Below are 21,940 nucleotides of genomic sequence, written 5' to 3'. Positions count from 1 at the left end.
AAGAAAGAAAGAAAGAAAGAAAGAACACCCAAAACAGTGTAAAATTATTGTTTGTACTTTTTCTGGTGGCCTAAAAATGACCAGTAGAGTACATCCATCCATCCATGCATCCATCCATCCATCCATCCATCCATCCATCCATCCATTTTCCGCTTACTCCTCACAAGGGTCGCGGAGGGTGCTGGAGCCTATCCCACACGGCTTCGGGCACTAGGCGGGTACACCCTGAACTGGTCACCAGCTAATCGCAGCAGTAGAGTACAAAATTATTGTAAATAGAATAAATAAAAACTTGAAAGTGTTTGAAAAGTTGTCAATTTTATCCAAACGTTTCTTGCTGGCAGCTGGCCTTTTTTTCCAACTCGACTGTATGCCATAGAGTAGGGGTTGACAAAAACCACTGTATAATGTACCAACATTAGTGTAGCATGTTCGAAAGACGTGTACAAACGCCTGAGTAAACAAAAGTCACGGATGTGACTATAGGTAGATAGGACACACCCCTTTTGAGCTGCTTGGCTACGCCTACGTTAAGCTAATGGCCATGCTTTCCATTGTCTTTGGTCAGAACGCCGCCCCTGCCAACATGGCCGCCACATATTTACGTCTGTTAGCAGAAACATCAGTGTTGATACATTTTGTGTGAACTGTTGTACAAAGTGGAATGTACACTATTTTCTGTCTGTTAAATCAAGATTCCAATGTATGAATAATACAGTCTATGATATATTGTGTCATATTTCACTTGTCCACTGTAATTGTGTGAAGTTTATGCATTAAAACAAACATTGAGATTGAACCCATTTAGAGCGACCGTGATGCGTTCAAGGCCCACACTTTGAAAACATCACAGTGGTGTGAAAAATAACAATTAGCTGTGTTTTGTTTACACGCGTTTATGTCGGCGAAATGTGTCTTTCACTGTAGTTGTGCGGCTTCTCTCAAGGATTCTTGTCACTCTTTTCCGATTTCCTTTTCTGACAGACTGTAATCCTTCCTTTATCCACGCTTGGCAGGTGTGTGCATGTGCATGTTCGTGCGCCTGTCATTGTCTTGCTCGTCTGCATCGAAAGGCTAAGGAGGGACTCGGGAGTTGGGGAATTGCCGCAGGATTGTCCACCGATCTCTTTGTCGCACACTTTCAAACACACGGAAAATCTCGGCTTTGACCGTCACAATTGGGTGTTTTTACGAGACGCGTTATTGCATTCGTTCGGCGGCGTACCTCGCAATTTGACGACGATGCTCGACGATCCAGAATGTATGACACACTTGCATGCGCACACATCAGATTAGCCCCTCAGACATTGGATCTATTTATACACTCGCACTCCTTCACACCTAGATCTAAAGCAGGAGATGACAGACGTCAGGTTAATCTGTGCTGAGTCTTACACAAGCGCTTGTCTTTTTACATTATCATTTGATGCTTAACATCCCACTATCAGCTCACCGAGGACACTAATGCTGCAGCACTTGTGGGTTGTGTGGCTTATTTATACACGTGCTAGGATCAACATTAGGTACCACTGTACCAGTTAATAAGATTTTCTATGTGATACTATACTACAAAATACTCCCACAAATGTGGGCCATTGATTGTAAACAAGATTTGTTAATTATTACACACAAAAAAAGTATTTTTTTTTAATTCAATTTATTAAAGAACATTTTACACAAATAAGTAGACTCCAAGAAAAAGACTGACAACTTGTTAATTCCAGACCTAGCAGACATGTTGCCTATCCATAACAGTCATGGAGGTCATAGAACATACTAGATGTAGTTGTTTTTGTTGTTGTAATTTTTTGAATGTGAATTTGATTAAACTGAAGATTTTTTGATCTATACATTCTAGTGTCAACCTTACTTTCATGTTGTGAGTTAAGCGCATATTCCACAGAAAACATTTTGTCAAAATTTTGGAAATTGTTCTTATATTCATTGAGATATTGAATAAAATATTATCCTTTTTTGAAGGTGGTGTACTCATATATGCTAAGCACTGTATCACAAAATAATGTATTTGGTAACAGGCTACTTCCTGGTTACTTGAATATGACATACGTAAGGAGGGAAAAGGTGCACTTTGTTTTTTTGTTTTTTTTAAAGGATCATTGTGCAGTTTGCCATTGTCAAGCACTAAAACGCTGCATCTTGAAATGAAATGACAGCGATAAACAATTTACTCATCATTAACTGTATATTAGTACTATTTACCCTTCTTCTGCAAACAGTATATTTTGATTATTATTTTTTTAACTCATTCACTCCCAACCGTTTTCCCTGACACTCCCGTCTGTTTTACTGGATTTTGACTCATTTTGCAAGGCCCGCAGAATATTGTGTTCTTTTGCTATAAAAACGTGGAACCTACTAAAAGAAAGATTAGAGTCTCTTCTTTAATCAGGAAAAAAAAAAGTATGTTTCTATCCGTTTACGTTTTGCAGCAATTAGCATTAGAATTTAGCAACGTTTCATCATTATTCACTAATATGTTTAGAATTGTGGGGAAACAGCTTGTTTTTATCATGGCCCCGGTTGATCTCTTATACTCTGCTGCCATCTGTTGGTCGTTTTTTGTAATGAAGACCAGTTTTTCACCTGTTCACTGCAGTTGAGAGGCTGCATCAAAGCCTTTGGTGTGCTGTAGCATTATTAAAAAACAAAAAACAAAACGTACAACTATGTTTTTGGGACACTTAAAACATTTAAAATAGAACATATTTATACGTTTTTGGGAGCAAATGAGTTAATAATATTTTGGTATCCTCTTGTCTGACACAAGGTGACTCAGCAGTGGTGGGGCCGTGCTCTTTATTGACAACTGAACTCAATGGCATAAAACATGAGTGCATGAATGGTGGCGGGATTACCATTTTAAATATTGGGAAGTGGTTGGAAAGACCATTTCTCAAAGAGCAAATATAGAAAAAATAAATTCCTCTCACAAAAGTGAAAACAACCTTGGGCCTCAATATTTTCGTTGGTAGGACTTTACGCTTTGCATACTGAGGCGGTGGAAAAAGGGGGACTTGACTCAAGTAATGGAAAATTCTAATAAATCCATGGATCTAAGATAATTTATAGATGTTTTTTTTCATGCAGATAGACTATCTACATATTTATCTTGGCTTGTTTTGCCATCCCTCAAAGATGGAAATGGATTGTGTGGTTTAGCATAGTGCGCGCTAACTAACAAGCCAACAATCAATATCTCTCTAACAGTGTCAATCAAAATAATATATTCAGATGCTCAATTAAATGGACACAGTTTATTGCGCAATCATACTGTGTGTTTGATTTGAGGGCTCGTGTCAAGTTTTGAGGGTCTTTAACGGCAGATCTGTGAGTAATATTAAACATATTCATGCACGGGGGAGCATCCATAATGAACCAGAGCGGACACGAGGAGGAAGACGGGCGGAGGATGAGATCAGAGTTGGCGTGCTCGTAGCTGTCCATGATGATGAGAGCCAGGAGGAATATGCGAAGACGCTCCTTCCCGCTGCAATCGCACTGCCAGGTTATTGTTTGCTCATAAAAACGAATGCTGTTGCTATATTTAGCGGGGGCAATAACATCACAGGTGCCCTCTTCGCCCCTTTAAAGAGGACCCTTATGTCTTCCGCCTCTGATATCATGCCCCCTCGCGTGTCCGCTCGCTGTCAAGCTCAATCCCCACCAATCGATATTCCTTCCGATGTGCGCAGCTTCAGGCTGTTTGGTGCCTCGCATCATTTTGAAGCATGCGTCCATGCAAATGTCTTGATTGCTCTTTATTTAAATGAGCGCATTTACGTCGTCGTGAGTAATTTCAGTCATCAGCTGTAAACGCTGAGAAGGGCTCATTGCAGACATGTTTAACCCTGAATCGATGGTAAGGGTTGCAATCAGCTTCCATTCTCCAAAGCCGATACTCCTGCAGGGAAGCTGTCTTCAACTGGAATTTCATCTGCTGGCTCGGCAGTGAGCATGCATGCCGCTGTGCGTGTGTGTGTGTGTTCTGCCAGCGCCAGTGGCTACTGTCAGCTCAGTGCCTCATGCAGCTTGTTTCCTGTGCCCGCCGCTGGCTAAAACAAAGCATTAACATTGGCCTGCAGTTGCTTCGATTCATTTCCAAAGAACAATGACAGTGCGGGAACAGTCTTATTTAATGTTCATTTCATGGCCCGGTGTGGGCGTCTGGAAGCGGGAGGCGGGCTGGCTCGGTTAAGAGATTGCTTGTGCGCTGCTAGGGCGTCTGTACGTTTATTGTACCACTTGGCATGACAACACAAAGATGAACGAGAGTGTGCTAACAGCGGAACTTTCAGCTTGTTAGTCCAAAGTACAGCTTGTGTATGAAAATGGGAATGAAAGCAGAGCGCAGGAGGGAACCTGCTGCCGGGGCTTTTCTTAACGCTCCATTGGCCTCATCTTGTCCAAACTGGAATAATACAATCATACTTGAGTCATGACTAATAGTTTTTGTTTTATTGGTGTGTGTGTGTGTGTGTGTGTTCTCCGGAGTTGTTCTTTGGGAGGAAATACTAAAGGAAAGTTACTTGTTTAGTGTTTTATTTGTAAATTATGCAGTGGCAATTATTACAAGTTAATATTGTGATATGATTAGTACACTACATAAAATGGGGAACAGGTGGACTAGTGGTTCACATATCTGCCTCAACGTTCTTATGTCCTGGGTTCGATCCTTGGCTACAGTACTATGGCTTCGTCCTAATTTCCAAAAACACGCTCTTTAGTTTAGATCGATGGATGGCTAGATAGATGCTAGCTAGCTAGATAGATAGATAGATAGATAGATAGATAGATAGATAGATAGATAGATAGATAGATAGATAGATAGATAGATAGCTCGATAGATAGATAGATAGCTAGCTCGATAGATAGATAGATAGATAGATAGCTCGATAGCCAGATAGCCAGCTAGCTCGATAGCTAGATAGATAGCTAGATAGCTAGCTCGATAGCCAGATAGATAGATAGCTCGATAGATAGATAGATAGCTCGATAGATAGATAGATAGATAGATAATCTTATCAAAGTATTAGTAAGGTTTGAACGAGATAGGCCGTTTTATGTAAGTATAAAAAGTCTTATAAGCCCAGTACAGACACCAGGATTTTTCAAAACTCAAAACATAGATCTGACAGTCATCCGCATAGCAGTGGATGGAATTAAGATAGAACCCAAGTACAGCAAATACAATGGCAACATCAGCGACCCGAAAATGGAACCCTGTGGAACACGATACGACAGTGGGGCAGAGCAGAACTCAGAGCAAACAAGGAAAACCCAAGACGTTCTGTCAGTCAAATAGGATCAAAACCACTCTAATGTGATACCACTAATGCTCACTTGACATAAATCTCATGTGATCCATGTGACACACGATCTCACAAAAACTAATAATTTTTCACCACTGGATTTGTTATGCCGGTGTTTTCCAAGTGTTTCTGAAGGGACGGGAAGCAGGACAGTTGTTCAATGGCGATGCCAATAAAAAAAAGATTTGCTTTGGAAAATGTTTGTTGTGATCTAGGTAGGATGAGTTTGTTTTTATTTATGACCATCTCCTCGTTCCTCAGTCAAGGCACTTTTTTGATTGGCTACGTTCCGTTCCATGTTATAGTTCACGGATTCATGTTATTGGGACAAATCCACTCATAACACACCTGAGAATCAAATGATAATCTTATAGGATAATCTTGTACAACATGATATTCTGGGCAATGTCGGCACAAAAACAGCCCCAACAGTGAGTGGCAGTGATTCAGTGTGGAAAAAATTACTTCATTAGATTTATTTCTTTCGAAGCATTGCTAAAATTGTCCTTGAACAAGGCATACATCCTCACACTTCCGCATTTCCCTCCCACATAAACGTCTAAAAGACCCTGTGCATTTATCTATGTATACTTCATAGATACTTTAAGCAATAAAGATTCAAACTAGTGAATTTGTAACATAAACTCAAAAGCAAATGTTTTCCACAAGCACTGAAAGTGTTCCCTCACTCCGTGTTCCCAGAATTGGCACAGTTTCGACCCGCCTCCACCAATGCAAATGCCCATCATTCTAATGCACATCAATATACATCTCTGCCTGGAGGCTCATTCTTCATCACTGATGTCATCACTCCTTCGCATCAGAAGTCATAAGATGTCATCCCAAGGCCATGCGCTTCCTGCTGGCGTCTAACTACCAGTCTATTCCTCCTGTTCACATCAAATATTAATTGACCTTCATTATTTCTCATCTCTCTCGTTTTCTTATTAGTTTCTCCTGATTGAAATTGGAATTTGATGAGAGTGTGTGAGGTTGTATTGCAGCACTCTTCAAGAAGGAATTCACATCAACGCATGATTCCACAACATGGGCATCGTAAGAAATGCCCGTTTGTGTTTTCCAGCACAAGCGCAGCAGCATCTCGTCATGTACCTGCTTGTGTGCGTGGTCGTACGAGTTGATGTGGTTGTCAAACTCCTGGTGGCGCAGGTATTGCTTGTCACACAGCTCGCAGTAGAAAAGAGACTTCAGATCCTCCACTGAGCAGCCCAACGCTCGCTCAGTACGCTCCTGTGGAACACACCCACACACACACACCCACACACACACACAAAACGTCAGATAGAACAAGGGAGAATGACAATAGAGAGGGAGTGAATGCCGTATTAGTTCGGCGCGATCAAAATTTGATTGATGGCCTCATTCTCGGAGAAAAGTTTCTGTCCCGCAACAGGTAAATGTGCCTCCTTATATTAGAGAAAAGAGAGGGAGAGAGGGTGGGTGGGAGGGGTCTTGGGGGTGGGGTAATGAGGAGTTTTTATTTTATTTATTTTTTTTGTAAACGGCCACTATTCAAATATCAAGGGTTTTTTGGTTCCTACAAAATTAACCCATTGACGACAAGAATAAAAGAGCTCAGTAATCTTTGCAGATTCTTTACGACGTATCTTTTCATCCCACTCACATAATGGGATGGTAAGGAGTCTATAGAACACCCCGCATTCAGTATTAAAGCATTCTAGCGTTAGATAAAAATGATCAGGATTCTTACATTTATCGAAAGGGGCCATGCAAAGCCCTTTCTCCCCCTCCTCCTCCTCCCCCTCCCCCATGTTCTCTTCCGCATTCTCATCTTGATGATGTTTCATCACACGATTATCATAATCTTCGTCTTCCTCTTCCAGCGTTTTCATTACACGAGGTCGTGTGGCGGTTTCACTATTCAGCATATTACAATGTTCAATCATCACTCTAAAATACCAGCCAAGTAAATATTAAATCGACACCTTCTGTATAAGAAAGTATAAAATCAAAGATGAATCGTGATCGAATCGTCAAAAATCGAATCGGCCAAAAATCGAATCGGCAAAAAGCGAATCGGCAAAAATTGAACCGGCCAAAAATCGAATCGGCCAAAAATCGAAGCGGCAAAAATCGAATCGGCCAAAAATCGAAGCGGCAAAAATCGAATCGTCAAAAATCGAATTGTCAAAAATTGAATCGTCCGAAAATCGAATCGGCCAAAAATCGAATCGTCAAAAACCGAATCGTCCGAAAATCGAACCGTCCGAAAATCGAATCGGCAAAAATCTAATCGGCCAAAAATCGAATCGGCAAAAAAAAAAAAAAAAAAAAAAAATCGAATTGCCAAAAAAATCGAATCGGCCAAAAATCGAAATCTTCCCACTCTGGAGACCAGTTCCAAAAGTTATTGGTTTCAAGCTCCGAAACCACACCGTCGGAAACATTGAAATGGTCTTTCATGTGAACGGGGCGTCAATGACGATGTGAGCCATTGACTGGCAACCAGTCAAGTGAGTAGCCCACCCGTCATCAGCTGCGATAGGCTATAGGTCACCTGTGAACCCTTATTATGAATGATGGATGGATGGAGTCAAACTGGGCCATCATGGATTGGATAAATTTACCATTAATTTTATGATGAATTTAATGTAACATACAAAGGCATGCTCTTGCCCTAAGTCAGCTAAAATATCAACTCTAATGAGAATAAGCACTATAGATATCAAGAAGAGGACCTTGAGGAAGAACCAGAGGCAAAAGAGTTCCAAAAAACACGCTGTTTAATTAACAGGCTGGGCTGGTACACGAGTAGGCTGTCAGCCAGGGCAACGGTATCCAGAAACATGAGGAAAAAAAAAAAAAAAAAAAGACAAGGTCAATAATCAAACAGGGTTGAAGCTTACAAGGAGCCAGTGGCAAGAACAAGGAATGTTTAAATGAATGAAATAAGAAAATGTGCAATGAGCTGGAGGTGAGACAGAATGAGATACGAGGTTAAGTACATGGGGTAATCAGGGATAACGAGGTGCAGGTGAGTGGCACAATCAGGAGCAGGTGAGCACAAGAAAAGGGAGGGGGAAGGAGGAGGAGGAGCAGAACACACGTACACGTCTGTTTATAGACATCTTTCATTTTACTTGCCAGCCTTTCGTCTGTATGTACACCTTGCTTACAGTGACATACAGTGGAGATGGACAAATAACCATTTTGTGTTGTGTTTTTAAATAATATATATATAGTGGTAAGTAAGACTTTGTGAGTGTGACGTCTCTGATGGTGTAGTGGTTCACTTGTTTCAATTTCATGGCGGCAGAGTGGGTTTCATTCCCACTAAGTGAATAAGTTCGGATGGCGGCTTCTTTAGGTGCCCTGAGATTGACTGGCCACCAGTTCCCTGAAACAAAATAACTGGTATAAAAAAATAGCTGGATTGAGTGTATAAAATTGTAGGATAAAGGAGGGTTTTAATACAACCTTATTTGACTCACCCCTGTGACAAAAGCCGCGCCCTTCTCTGACGTAAATGTTCCAAAACAAGCCGATTTTAGCCACGGCTTGCTAGCATGACTTATTTACGTTGGAGGTTCTACAACACCAAATGTTACCAGTTTGTTGTCTTCTTCTTCTTCTTCTTCTTCTAATTCTTCTTCTTCTAATTCTTCTTCTTCTAATTCTTCTTCTTCTTCTTCTAATTCTTCTTCTTCTTCTTCTAATTCTTCTTCTTCTTCTTCTAATTATTCTTCTTCTAATTCTTCTAATTCTTCTTCTTCTTCTTCTTCTTCTAATTCTTCTTCTTCTAATTCTTCTTCTTCTTCTTCTAATTCTTCTTCTTCTTCTTCTTCTTCTTCTTCTTCTTCTAATTCTTCTTCTTCTTCTTCTTCTTCTAATTCTTCTTCTAATTCTTCTTCTAATTCTTCTTCTTCTTCTTCTTCTTCTTCTAATTCTTCTTCTTCTTCTTCTTCTAATTCTTCTTCTTCTTCTAATTATTCTTCTTCTTCTTCTTCTAATTCTTCTTCTTCTTCTTCTTCTTCTTCTTCTTCTTCTTCTAATTCTTCTTCTTCTTCTTCTTCTTCTTCTTCTAATTATTATTTTATTATGTCTCTAATTGTTTATTATTGTCAAGGCATGTTGTGTTTCAAAATAACTTAAAATACAGCCATTAATAGCTAAACCCCTGACAACAAAAGTGAGTACACCACTAAGTGAAAAATTCCCAAAAGAAAGTGTCTTATTTCTTATTTGTATATATTGTTTATTATATTTTGCGTAGTCCCCATTATTTCCTTCACTCTCTTGGGCATGGAGTTCACCAGAGCTTCACAGGTTGCCAATGGAATGACCTTTTATGTCTATGACATCATCACAGAGCTGGCAGGTTTTCGAGACCTTGCGTTTTTCCAGCTTCCATTTAGTGGACGCCACAGACACGTTCGATAGGGTTTAGGCCTAGAGACATGCTTGGCCAGTCTAAAAACTTTCCCCTCATCCTCAAGGCACTTAGTATAGGAAATTGAGGTTGACAACAAACATATCTTTTTTTTTTTTTAAACAATTATTTACAATTTCATGCAATTATTATTTTTCCTCCCACTATTATGATATTTCTCAAAATATTTACATTTTTCTCCTATTCAGTGTGAACCAGAAAATATGTCTAACATGAGACAAAAGTGTTTTTTTGTATAAAATAATAATTGTTATTATTGTTTGAATGCAAGTAAGGCCCTCTGTTACATCAAAGTCAAATCTGCAGAGAAAATGACAATTGTGGGGGGGAAAAAAAAACAAAAAAAACAGCAATACTGATCATCCATAATGCACCACTTGGACTTTTGTGTGTGAATATCCATGCATGTCCCGGTTGATGTTTTTGTGTGAAGAAAAGAATCAGAGAAACAAACTCACAACAGATGTGTGCAGAACAAGGACAGACAGTACACAATTGGCACGTGGACCCCAGGGGGATACATCACTAGTCGGCATGCTCACATCTGCCACTGGATTTTTTTTTTTCCACCCTCCTTTGGACTGAAGATATGCAGGATTGTGCACAGTCGACGTGTGTTTGTGTATCCAAACGGTATATGTGTGTGTGTATGTGTGTGTGCGTTCATTCCATGCTCCGCTTCAGAATGTAATTTCCCCCAGGCTAGGGTCTGCCAATAAACACTATTGAATTCTGTTCTACACTGACATGATGGGAATTTAATTTGAGCTTGTCACTTCTTTCTCGACTTCTTTTTCCAACTCCATCCTCTTGCCATACTCGTTACCCTCCTTTTATAGCCCCCCATTTGCCCTTTTCTCCTTCTGTCTAACGCCTTTCTCTGTGAAGCGAGGCCGGGTCGTACGGTGACAGTCTATATCACAGTTCCACATTACTGTATTATTACCATTGAGACTAATGATCCCTGATGTGCATATGAAGGTGATTTTAATTTAAAAAAAAAAGATGAATGAAATTACGTTTGTCTTGTTCAATCTGCAGGTGCGCTGTATGGACGATTGTATTCCTTTCAGGATTTGGATTGCTATTGGACTTGAGGGTCTTTCGCAGCCTGTTGTGGGTTTTCCCAAAGGTGTTTGATGGAGGTGAGTTCAGGATTGTGTGCAAGTTCCTCCACACGAGACTCATACTAGCACTCCTTTATGGATGTTGCGTTCTTGTTTTTCTTCAATTGGATTGGTTAATGACTTATTAATGGACACTATGTACTTGCTAGTTTGGGATACGGTTACATGCTAACTTCCAGTCACTATGCTAACACAAAATGGCAGCAACTCTTCAAATTATACGTGCTGTCTTGCTGGAATGACATCAAGTCACACTAGGGCTGGGTATTGCTACCCACCTCACGATACGATACGTATCGCGATACAGCGATCACGATACGATACGTATCACGATACTGGGGTCACGATACAATACGTATCGCGATACAGGGCGTCACGATACGTATCGCGATACAGGGGGCCACGATACGATGCATATCGCGATACAGGGGTCACGATATGTATCGTATCGCGATACAGGGGTCACGATGCGTATCGCGATACATATGTAGCCCAATACTTGATCTTCAAGGCGATACGTATCCCGATATTTCACATTCATTTACTTGCATTTGATAATAACAGTCATGTGTATACCTAAAGGATGTGTTTATTATGCTGGATGACAAAAATGTTTTTGTTAGCAGTTCTTCTGGTTTACCACCAAGCGGCATGCCTGGTCTAAATGTGTACGCACTGTAGAGCAAGGAGCAGTTTTCACAGACACGCCGGGAAAAGTTATTAATAGGCATGAGCCGATATGAGCAAAAATATTATAGTATTATAATTACAGCTCTAAAATGTGCTTATTTGAAATATTTGGGGAAATAAAAACAGCATTTTTTTCATGAACACATTCTATTTTGTTTTTGAAACAAAATATAGGAAAACGGGTACATTAAGACACACGTGTCACGTTAAGTTTATAAGTAAATAAATGTTGATATTCTTCTTCTGCTTTAATTTTTCTTAGCAAGACACAGTGTCCAATCACTGGTGAGCTATTTTTTGCATTAATTGAAGGCAATTAACTTCAAAGACGCTGCTGGTTTTTCTTTTTTTAGGTACAATACAAACTGCAAAGGCAAATAGGTTAACTACCTATTTAAAGTCATCGAGCAATATCGATTCTGTCGCCTGCGTATCGATACGTGTATTGTAATGAGGCCCGCAACGATATATTGCCGTATCGATTTTTTGAGCACACCCCTAAGTCACACATTATCACACATTTTAAGAATTAGATTATTTTTCCTCAAGATGGCGTGCCAGCATCTTGAAATATGACCGAAAACTGCCTAATCTTTCTGCCAAAAATGTGTGTTGCCGTACATAGAGTCCAATAGACTGTTGTCTAAAAAGTGCAGATGCTATTCCATGGGTTTTAAAGGCAAAACAGTCTCATTGGTGCCTGACGGCTTTATTATTTTGTTATATGAGGTGTGTCAGAAAAGTTTCAAGACTGGTGTCATAAAAGACATAACTCCAAACTACGAGTTTTTCCCTTCCATGACTTGAGGTCCAGATGATCAACCAGCACATCTTCAAAGAGATCCTGCGGCTTTTTTTTTTTTTTTTTTTTTCCCCAGTGTGTGAGAAGAGGTGAGAGTGCCCTGAGCATCTGACACTTCCTAGGTGAGAAGAACATTGCTGTGCTGGAGCAACCACCTGACTTAACTGGCCTGGTTCTGTGTGATTCGTTTTTTTTTTCGTTTTTTTTTTCCCCCCATGATTAAGGGGGTTGTTAACTCATTCACTCCCATCCATTCTCATTGAAGTTTTGCAGAAATTAGCATTAGAATATAGCTAAGTTTCATCGTTATTCACAACTCTGCTTAGAATTGTGGGGAAACAGCTTGTTTTCATCATGGCCCTGGTTGATCTATTATACTCTGCTGCCACCTGATGATCGTTTTTGTTCACTACTATTTTTTTCACCTCTGCAGTTGAGAGGCTGTATCAAAAGCCTTCTGTGTGCTCTAACATAAAAAAAAAAAAAAGACAAAAAAAATGTATAAATACGTCTTTGGGAAACGTAATACATTTAAAATAGAACGTATTTATACGTTTTTGGGAGCAAATGAGTGGACTAGTTTTGAAGACAAGGATGACATCAAAATGGCCGACAGACCTGCGGAGGATCTTGGTAGAGTCCTTCCATGATTGCAGCAAGATGTATCAAGATGTTTCGACTGTTTACATCAAAAGGGAAAACTTCTAGATAGTAATTTAGATTTGCTTGTTTGTTTGTTTTTTTGTTTGTTTGTTTTACAACAGTCCTGGAACTTTTCTGACATAAACTGTATGTAGTTTGAGGTGGTTCTAGCTAAACACGTGACTGACTAATTGCAGTGTTTCCCAAATGAAAAAAAAACTATGAATATGAATAAATACATAAATAAATAAATAAAGTTAAATATTTTATTTTAGAAAACCGTCAAGGCAAAACACCAAACAAAAATGGTGTGGAAAAAAAAAATGTAAAAAGCATTTAATTGTTCTGTTTGTCACTATTATGTCGCTGCCATAGAGCTCGTATATAAATAATAATTTTCTAACCAATTAAGTGAAGTTCTCATGACACACTAATGTGCCATGGCGGTTATGAATCATTAGATTAATACCTTAAAACCTTCATCGGATTATAGGGATTATCGGGATTTGTGCAGAGGCAGTCATGAAAACACAAACTCAAAATATGAAGCCCATAAAATGATTGTACAATACAAAACTTTTAATTAACTCACATTGGTTTGAGGTAACATTTTCAGGTTTAATATAATAAATATTGTTTCTTGCCAAATAAAAGGCTGCTTGACTAAAAGGTGTCTCAATACTTTTGTCCACATTAGATTTGGAGTCCGAGTGGGTGAGCAGTCTTACAGGATTCTCTGCAGAAAGGTAAGTAATATACATTGATCCTGCTTGTGTGTGCGTGTTTTATCGATCTTTCTGGCAGACCGAAAGCCATGACCAGGAAATGATCCAATCACCCAGAACGGCCTTTCTCTTTGAGTGCTGCCTCTGTGATGAGATTGAGAGGAGTGCGTGTGTGTATTTGTCCCGTTTGAGTTCACGCAACCTAATACGCAATTGTGTAATTATCTGGAGAGGAGTCGGTCGAAATGTTGACGAGAAAAGGAGCGCGGAAAGTCACAACTTGCCACGCTGCTGCTTGATGCGCTAAATTTGTAAAACCTAAACATGAGTTCTCCTTTACTTTCACGCACCAACAGCCATATGCAAATACAACATTTGAGCGCGCATCTGTCAGCCTGATTTGAGGAGGAAAACGCACAAGTTGACGTCCACGGGCCTGAATGCGTTTTCCGGCCTCGTCGTCACTTTGGGAGCGGAGTGCCGTGTTTGTTTACGGCTGCAGCCATGCCACAAATGGGAGGACTTATCAAGAAAAACTGGGAAGGATGTAATTTAATCTGTTGCGGCGAGAAAGTCACGCTTAAAGTGTTTTACACATGGCCTGTCTGCTTTTTTTCGACTCTGTGCGCATTGCAAACTAATGATATACAATATATTCATGAAAAAGATCCCGCGAGAGACCTCGGCTTGTGCAGCAGATTGAAAGTGTGCAGTGGAGAATGTATCCTCCTTTTCACCACCTTCATACGTCTTCATTACCTTTTGTGTATGCGGTGGCTTTTGTTAAAAAATACGACTAGCATTACAAATAATTCCAAATACAACAAAAGTTTTTTTTTTCCTTCTGCCACTGCCGTTTATCAGTAAGTAAATGTGTGCACAACTTTAAAAAAAATAAAAATTTGAAGTGACAATTTGTACATCTTCAAAGACTTTTGACAGTGGTGGCGAATCTGAAATTACAGGGAAGCATTTGTTACTCTCTATTTTACGTGTTTCTAATTGTGATCAGGGCTGAATTATGTTCTGAACCAAACTTGCAAAAAAAAAAAAAAAAAAAAAAAAGTAGGACAAAACAAAGCTCTGCATGCATAATCAATCCGGGAAGCGAGGAGGAAAAAGAAAAGTCCAATAGCAACAAAAGTGGTATCAGATTCTCTCTCTTTTCAAATATATTAACGTCTACTGAGAGAGAAAAAAAAAAAAAAACGACCGTTGAGAACAGAATAAATAGCACACACATAAATTAATGGAGGTTTTCTTGAATTACACAAGTATGGAAACAGCACTGATGAATGAATAAAAAACAGTGGAAATGAGCCACTCTAATCAATCAATCAATCAATCAATCAATCAAACTTTATTTATATAGCACCTTTCATACTTTTAAATGCAACTCAAAGTGCTGAACAATTAAAACATCCATAACACAATAAAAAGCAAAATACACACACGCAAACCACAACATGGCGGGGCACAGAAGAACCCTGTGAGGAAAGGCGCCCAGGAGGAGTTCATCCACACTGAGAGGGATCACGGCCTGATGATAGTTTGGATGTTCTCCACATGCTTCGATCTATTAGTTTAGTTCCAGTTTGGTTCTTTTGTTTGTTTTATATTTGTTGTTGTTCATTACAATTACATAAAATGTCACAATTATTTAACAACAAGTTACTACTTAATAATTACTAGTAATACTACTACTGTTTCTACTACTACTACTACTACTATTATTACTAGTAATTAATAGGTAATTACTTTGTAATTTTCACAGTTTCTTTGTTTCCTTCATTAGCATTCAGCTATTAGCATTCAGCTATTAGCATTCAGCTTTCAGCATTCCCACACAATTTCTCCAGAAATTGCTTAGTCTAGTTGAAATTGTAATTGAATTTTGATTAATTGCACAGCCCTAGCCTACCCTGTACAATGTTATATAAACTTGCAGAAAAACTGCAAAAAAAAAAAGGTAACATTTAGCCTACAAGTATGTCTGAATATATTAGCGAATACGTACAAATGGTTTACGCCACAATGGCAGGTCCATATGTCTGTATTTACTCATCAATCAATCCATCAAGTCCATCATTTATTATGGGAATGCTGAAGCATTCCTACATATGTTATTGTGATTTTTATTCTCCACACTTTTTTTTTTTTCAAAAATTCACGCCTGCCGGGGTACATATATCGTCTGAGTCCACATTACTTACAGTATTTGCACAATTTAACGTTAAATATCAACTTTTCCCCATTCATTTTCAATAAGATAGACATTGAACTATTTCTAAGTGTCACTTTCCACGCCCACTTCCATACATATAACTTATCATCATTACCAGGTGTTTGATACTGCTCGTTGGCACAGTTTGTAAAGCGCATTGCCCAGTAATTAGGAGGTCATTATTTCATAATGTATATCACATGCATTGAAATCTTAGCATTCAGCTTTCAGCATTCCCACGCAATTTCTCCAGAAATTGCACTTAGTCTAGTTAAAAAGCACTTCTCTTACAATTTGTTCATACGGACACACTCACACAGGTTAAAATGATGACATAATGACCTAAGGCAGCGTGCAGAGTGTCCATGCGAGCATCCAGGTGAGGAAGCACCATGTCAAGGAGCCGTCCGCACCAGGAACAAATCACAGACTGCGGTCACACAACACTGGCATGCAGCCCCCAGTGCAAATAGCAGGAGCCACATATGGCCGCTCAGGATCCCATGAGGCACGGCCCATAACCGCTCCAAGTGCAGAGGGCTCCCTTCCTCCCGCCAAGGAAACACTGACGCTAGTCAAGTTCAAATATGATAACATACGATTGCAATAAAAATGCTATCTTATAATTAATATTTCTGCGCCGCTGCCAAATAGTGTCACAAAGATGAACTCATGACGTTTGTTGAATTCTGATGATTCCTAATTGCGTCTGGGCCTTGTCATAGCAATTCAGCATGCAATTTATAAGTGTTTATCAAGCCCAATTAGGCGTTTAATTATCTTAATCCATAATTAGCATCCGAGCCTGGACACTGTAATGAATAGAAACAATTCCATTTGCTCTGGCAAATTTGTTTGCTCTCCTAATCTATTTCTATTTGGTATCTGTCTCTGTCAGACGCACATTTATTTATGCACGCAGACGTTTGATGCTGTTTTTTTTTTTTTTCTCTCTCTGCCCTATGGAACTAATGACACGTTTGCTACTGTAATGACCTAAAGATCTCCGTTAGACAAAGTCACACGCACACACGCACGCACACGGTGCCAAACGAGACAGCAGAGCGATAATGAGCTGATATTTACAACCTTAATGCATCTCCCTTGACTGCCTTTATTATGCCTTCATGGCCACTACCCCCCGGTTATTTATTTGACGGATGCGTGAGTATCTGCATGCCCTTACCAGTCAATGTCTTTGTCTTGTCTGTGTGCTTCTGTCTGCTACTGTTTTGCATGTTTGCACATTACAACATTACACTCCATTACAAATACTGTACAGTCTAAACATGTACACAAGGACAGACTTGATATTAAGTAAACAATGTTAAACTTAGAAATAAAGATTAAACTAGCTGGAGGAGGCAGACAGTATCATTTAGAGGGACTTAAAGTCTTTACAGTGGCTCACAGTCAACTGTAGAATAGATTTTAAAATTCTGCTCTTGGTCTATGAATCACTCAATAGTTTGAGTTATGAATACATGACAGAAATGCTAATTGAATATATAAACCCAGTAGGACTCAATTTCTGGAGACCAGAGTTAAAAGCAAACATGGTGAAGTGGAATTTAGCTGTAATGCTGCACGCAAATAGGATAAGCTTCTGACTTTTTTGGCAATTCTGTGTACATTATATGATAATTTTTGGGATATCTGTTTAGACATTTTATAGTCACATATATATATATATATATATATATATATATATATATATATATATATATATATATGAATACATGAATTTTCTGACTTTTTGGGCAATTCCACAAACAATTTATGGCAATTTTCTGCCATTATTCTTTTGTTTTTGGACATTTTATGGTTACTTATTGAACATTTTCTGATCTGACTTTTTAAAAAGTAAATTTTCTGACTTTTTTGGGGGGAAATTTTGCGTATATTATATGGTAATTCTCTGCTCTATTTATGTTCGTTTTATGTATGACATTTTATGTTCATTTATTGGACATTTTTAGGTATTTTTTAAAAACTTTAATTTACCTTTCATCCCTTTTTCTGACAACTTACAAATTTTGACTCTGACTTTTTTTTTTAATATTAAATTATTATTTTTTTTTTAATCTAAATTGTTAATTCAGGTAGTCTATGTATTAGGGATGTAATGATATCCAAATGTCGCGATACTATATTGTGATATTAACCTCACGGTACAATAAATGTCATGATATTTTTGGGAGGTTGGAGATATTAATAAAGGTCACAACATTGTTAAAAAAAAAAAAAAAAAAGAGTGCTCGTACTTAAAAAAAAAAAAAAGTGCAATGTTGTGCTTTTGTACATAGCAGCAATGCACATAACCTACAATCCCTAATAACACTTAATATTGAGGTATTTACTTGCTAATAAAAACGCACATTGAGTTCTTCCACATATTGACTCGATTCGCGAGCATATTACATTCACCTTCATCTGACGATTAGCGTGGATTTTAAACATAGAAGGGCCAAAACATGCCGTATAAAAATTTAACTACAATGAAAAACTAGCCACCAGAGGGTGCTAGAACTGCACAAATGGAAATCAACGTGGCATTTTTAACAGATGTGCTGCTTTTAATATGGTGACATGACGACGACGATAGTTTGGCAGTTTTAATATCGCGATATCAAATTTCCATTATCATTACGTCCCTATTATATATGCACGTGGCTGCTCATAAAGGGACTTGGAGAGCTGTGTATTTTTTTTTAGGTTGTACTTGGTGTAAAAAGCACAGTGGAAGCACATTGCCACCAAGTATTTTGAGAACATGTCAAGAACTGGAGAAAAGTAAATGTTGGGACTGCAAGCTTAAAAAAAAGCGACAGAATGATGGAAAAAAAGACATTTGCACCTCCATCAGTGTCTCACAGCCCAGCGGCCGAGGTGAAAGATGAAGCCGCGCTAAAGTCGATAATAATTTGAAGCTCGGCGAGTGTGATAAAGGCTCCTCTTGCATAAATCCAGCCGGAGCGCCTCTTCGCGCCGCGTGTTCAATAATCGTAAACATGCAGAAAAGCAACGAGCTCTCCGTGACGATTCTTTATGACGCAGATAAACAAATGTAGTCGGAACGTCACTCAGCAGTTCATCTCGATTTGTCACTAATTTTAAAAATGGCTTTGACGCCTGTAAAGCCCACAAGTGCGATGGCGCGAGTTGTAATCGCGGCGGGAGGAGGACGGCAGAGTGAAGAACAGCCGCACAAGCCTTGTTGCTCATATGCTCCTCTTCTGTTTTGTTGTTTCTTGCCCGACACAAAGAAAAACATTGCGCTTCTCGCTGACCTTTGAGGTTGAGCAGCATGCATGAAACAAACTGAATGAATAAATGATGAGCAGATTATATTTGCTAATGCACACGGTGCCCTTTGTAGCCGGGTGCACCTCCTCCGATTTGGTCCTCAAACTTTGCATCGCAGACATTTGGAAACAATATTTGATTTCATGTTACAGTATATTCAATTCTCAATGGGTTTTCCATGGCATATGTCAGAGTTCAATACAACTGAGAAATCATGCATGGACTGTAACAAATAACTTATATTTGGGGGCCTATTTTTTTTTGCATAGTTTTTATTTTTCCTAGATAACGGCAATGTCTACTGTATCCGTTTTTTTTAATTTATTTTTTTTATTTTTTATTTTTTAAGACAATAGTAGGTCAGCGCTCTGCACTCCCAAACCGAAGATGTGGACGCAGTGTGGGTTCGATCCCCTGTGGGAGCAAAAAAGTTTAGGCATAGAGCATTATGCCATTATTTATTCGTCATGTTAGACTTTAAAAGCGAGTTATGATTTTAGTTTTATTTTCAACCCATACAGAGGAACATACGTTAAAATAGTTATAATGTTATGGCATCTTTCAATAAACTTTTGAGTTTCATTAACGTATCTCGATGCCGGGCTGAGTGTCCAATTTTTTAGGAGTTCAAAATATGGTCACCCTAATATATGGACATCAATGCCTTGTCTGGCTTTTATTTTGAAGTTTGTTCTGTCAGCGTGTTGTGGCTTAACTCATTCACTCCCAGCCACTTTCACGGAAGCAATCTCCTTCACTCCCGGCTGTTTTACTTGATTTTGAGTGAGTTTGTCAGGCCCACAGAATATTGTGTTCTATTGCTATAAAAACATGGAACCGCCCAAAAGAAAGATTAAAGTATATATTTTTTTTAATCAGGAAAAAAAGTATATCTCTATTTGTTTCCGTTTTGCAGCAATTAGCATTTGAATATAGCTAAGTTTCATCATTATTCACAATCTGTTTAGAATTTTGAGTAATTGAGCTGTTTTTCAACATGGCCCCGGTTGATCTCTTATACTCTGCTGCCACCTGTTGGCCGTTTGAGTAATAACTACCATTTCCTCAACCGTTCTTTGCTGTTGAGAGGCTGCATCAAAGCCTTCTGTATGATCGAGCATTTAAAAAAAAAAAAAAAAAAAAAAGCATAAATACGTCTTTGGGACACTTAAAAATAGAACGTATTTATACGGTTTTGGGAGCAAATGAGTTTTAACAGCTGACTTGCTGGCTCGTATTTGGACCGTTTATATTGGCGTCACAAACTATTATCAGGGACGTCTACACCACGAATGTCCTGAAAACAAGTCCAGACACTAATTAGAGACGTTAAAAAAACTACTTCATTATGATGAAATTGTATAATACTGTATGTCGCCTGCTGCAGTAGGCCTAGCATTAGCAACTAAGCTAAGCTAAATAAGGAAATGTATACATACAAAAAATATCTCAACTTAGTTGTAAACCACCTCAAACTCCAACCACGATAATAAACATTTTGAGCAATATTATCTTTGTAAAGAAAAAGTTCGCTATAATTCTTGTATTGGATCAGATGAGACCCATATGCTGTTCACTTTAAACGAGAAAAGGGGCACAAAAAAAAAGAGCCTCTTTTTTTGTTGCGCTGGGCTGAAGCACAAATCATAAATCCACGATAAGTCCCAAGGCACCGACCAAAAAGATCACTCAGCTCGCGATCAGCATTTAATTCCCTGTCCATCAAAATGTGAGTCCAAAGAACCTTCCTAGTGAGCCGCGGATCTATTCCCACATCCGTTCGCCTTCCTTTTCGTCCATCTGAACATCCCGCTTTATCTCTCCTTTACAGGTGCCTTCTGTATGCAGTGCACGCTATCATTGATCAGCTCTGTTGTGTGCCAAAATCCACTTCTCATAGTGTGTGGGACAAGATAAACAGACATGACTCTTCATTTGGAGTGGCTGCACTTTTTTTTTTTTTATTTTAGCTTGGTGGAAAGCAAAATTATTATAGTTTTTGTGAAAACTAATGAAATAACACTAAAATTGATTCGAAAAAAAAAAAGCATCAATCATTTATTTTAAATGTCGGGGGCTTGTTGTCACAAGGGTAAGTTGTCACGTTACAATCATCTTCTCAACCAATCAAATTGTATGATGTTCAACAAATTTTTCAAGTTCATAAACATTTTCTGCGCCTTTCTTCACTGTTCATTTTGATTTAACAAAAGGGAACAGCAATAATTTTTTCCCTCACTATATTTTGTGACATCTTACCTCATAAGTTGAGACAACTTACCCAATGGTGGGGCAACATGTCACATGATTACACTCTGTAAAACTAATACAAACTTGACTAAAATGAATGAATTCATTAAAAACAATAGAAACTAATAAAAGTGACCGACTCGAAATTACCGTATTTTCCGCACTATAAGGCGCACCTTCAATGAATGATATATTTTAAAACATTTTTCATATATAAGGTGCTACAGTAGAGGCTGGGGTTACGTTATGCATCCATTAGATGGTGCTGCGCTAAAGGGAATGCCAACAAAACAGTCAGATAGGTCAGTCAAACTTTATGAATAGATTACAAACCAGCTTTCTGACAACTCCAAAGTGAATAAACAGCTGTTTTATTATTTTCTCTGAGGTAAAGTATTAGTATTAGCTAGCG

General features: G+C 38.7%; 2 protein-coding genes across 5 annotated transcripts in view; one reads left to right on the top strand and one right to left on the bottom strand.

Moving 5' to 3' along the window:
• znf804b (zinc finger protein 804B) overlaps positions 1–21,940 on the bottom strand; it is a 79,177-nt gene that overhangs the window by 7,053 nt on the left and 50,184 nt on the right. For both annotated transcript variants that reach the window (XM_077527518.1, XM_077527517.1), the window contains exon 2: positions 6,444–6,581. In XM_077527518.1, coding sequence (XP_077383644.1) covers positions 6,444–6,581 — 138 coding nt within the window. The remainder of the gene's footprint in view (positions 1–6,443; positions 6,582–21,940) is intronic.
• Positions 8,419–21,940, top strand: part of LOC144022599 (metalloreductase STEAP4-like) — a 90,720-nt gene continuing 77,198 nt past the window's right edge. For 2 of the 3 annotated variants that reach the window (XM_077527519.1, XM_077527520.1), the window contains exons 1-3: positions 8,419–8,556; positions 10,804–10,907; positions 13,721–13,769. The gene's annotated coding sequence lies outside the window, so the exon portion shown is untranslated. Of the gene's footprint in view, positions 8,557–9,430; positions 9,502–10,803; positions 10,908–13,720; positions 13,770–21,940 lie in introns of those variants that run through there. The other variant, XM_077527521.1, reaches the window with a different exon arrangement.

Source organism: Festucalex cinctus, chromosome 7 (assembly GCF_051991245.1).
Source record: "Festucalex cinctus isolate MCC-2025b chromosome 7, RoL_Fcin_1.0, whole genome shotgun sequence".
Taxonomy (NCBI): Eukaryota; Metazoa; Chordata; class Actinopteri; order Syngnathiformes; family Syngnathidae; genus Festucalex; species Festucalex cinctus.
This window is presented reverse-complemented; position numbering and strand designations above follow the sequence as displayed.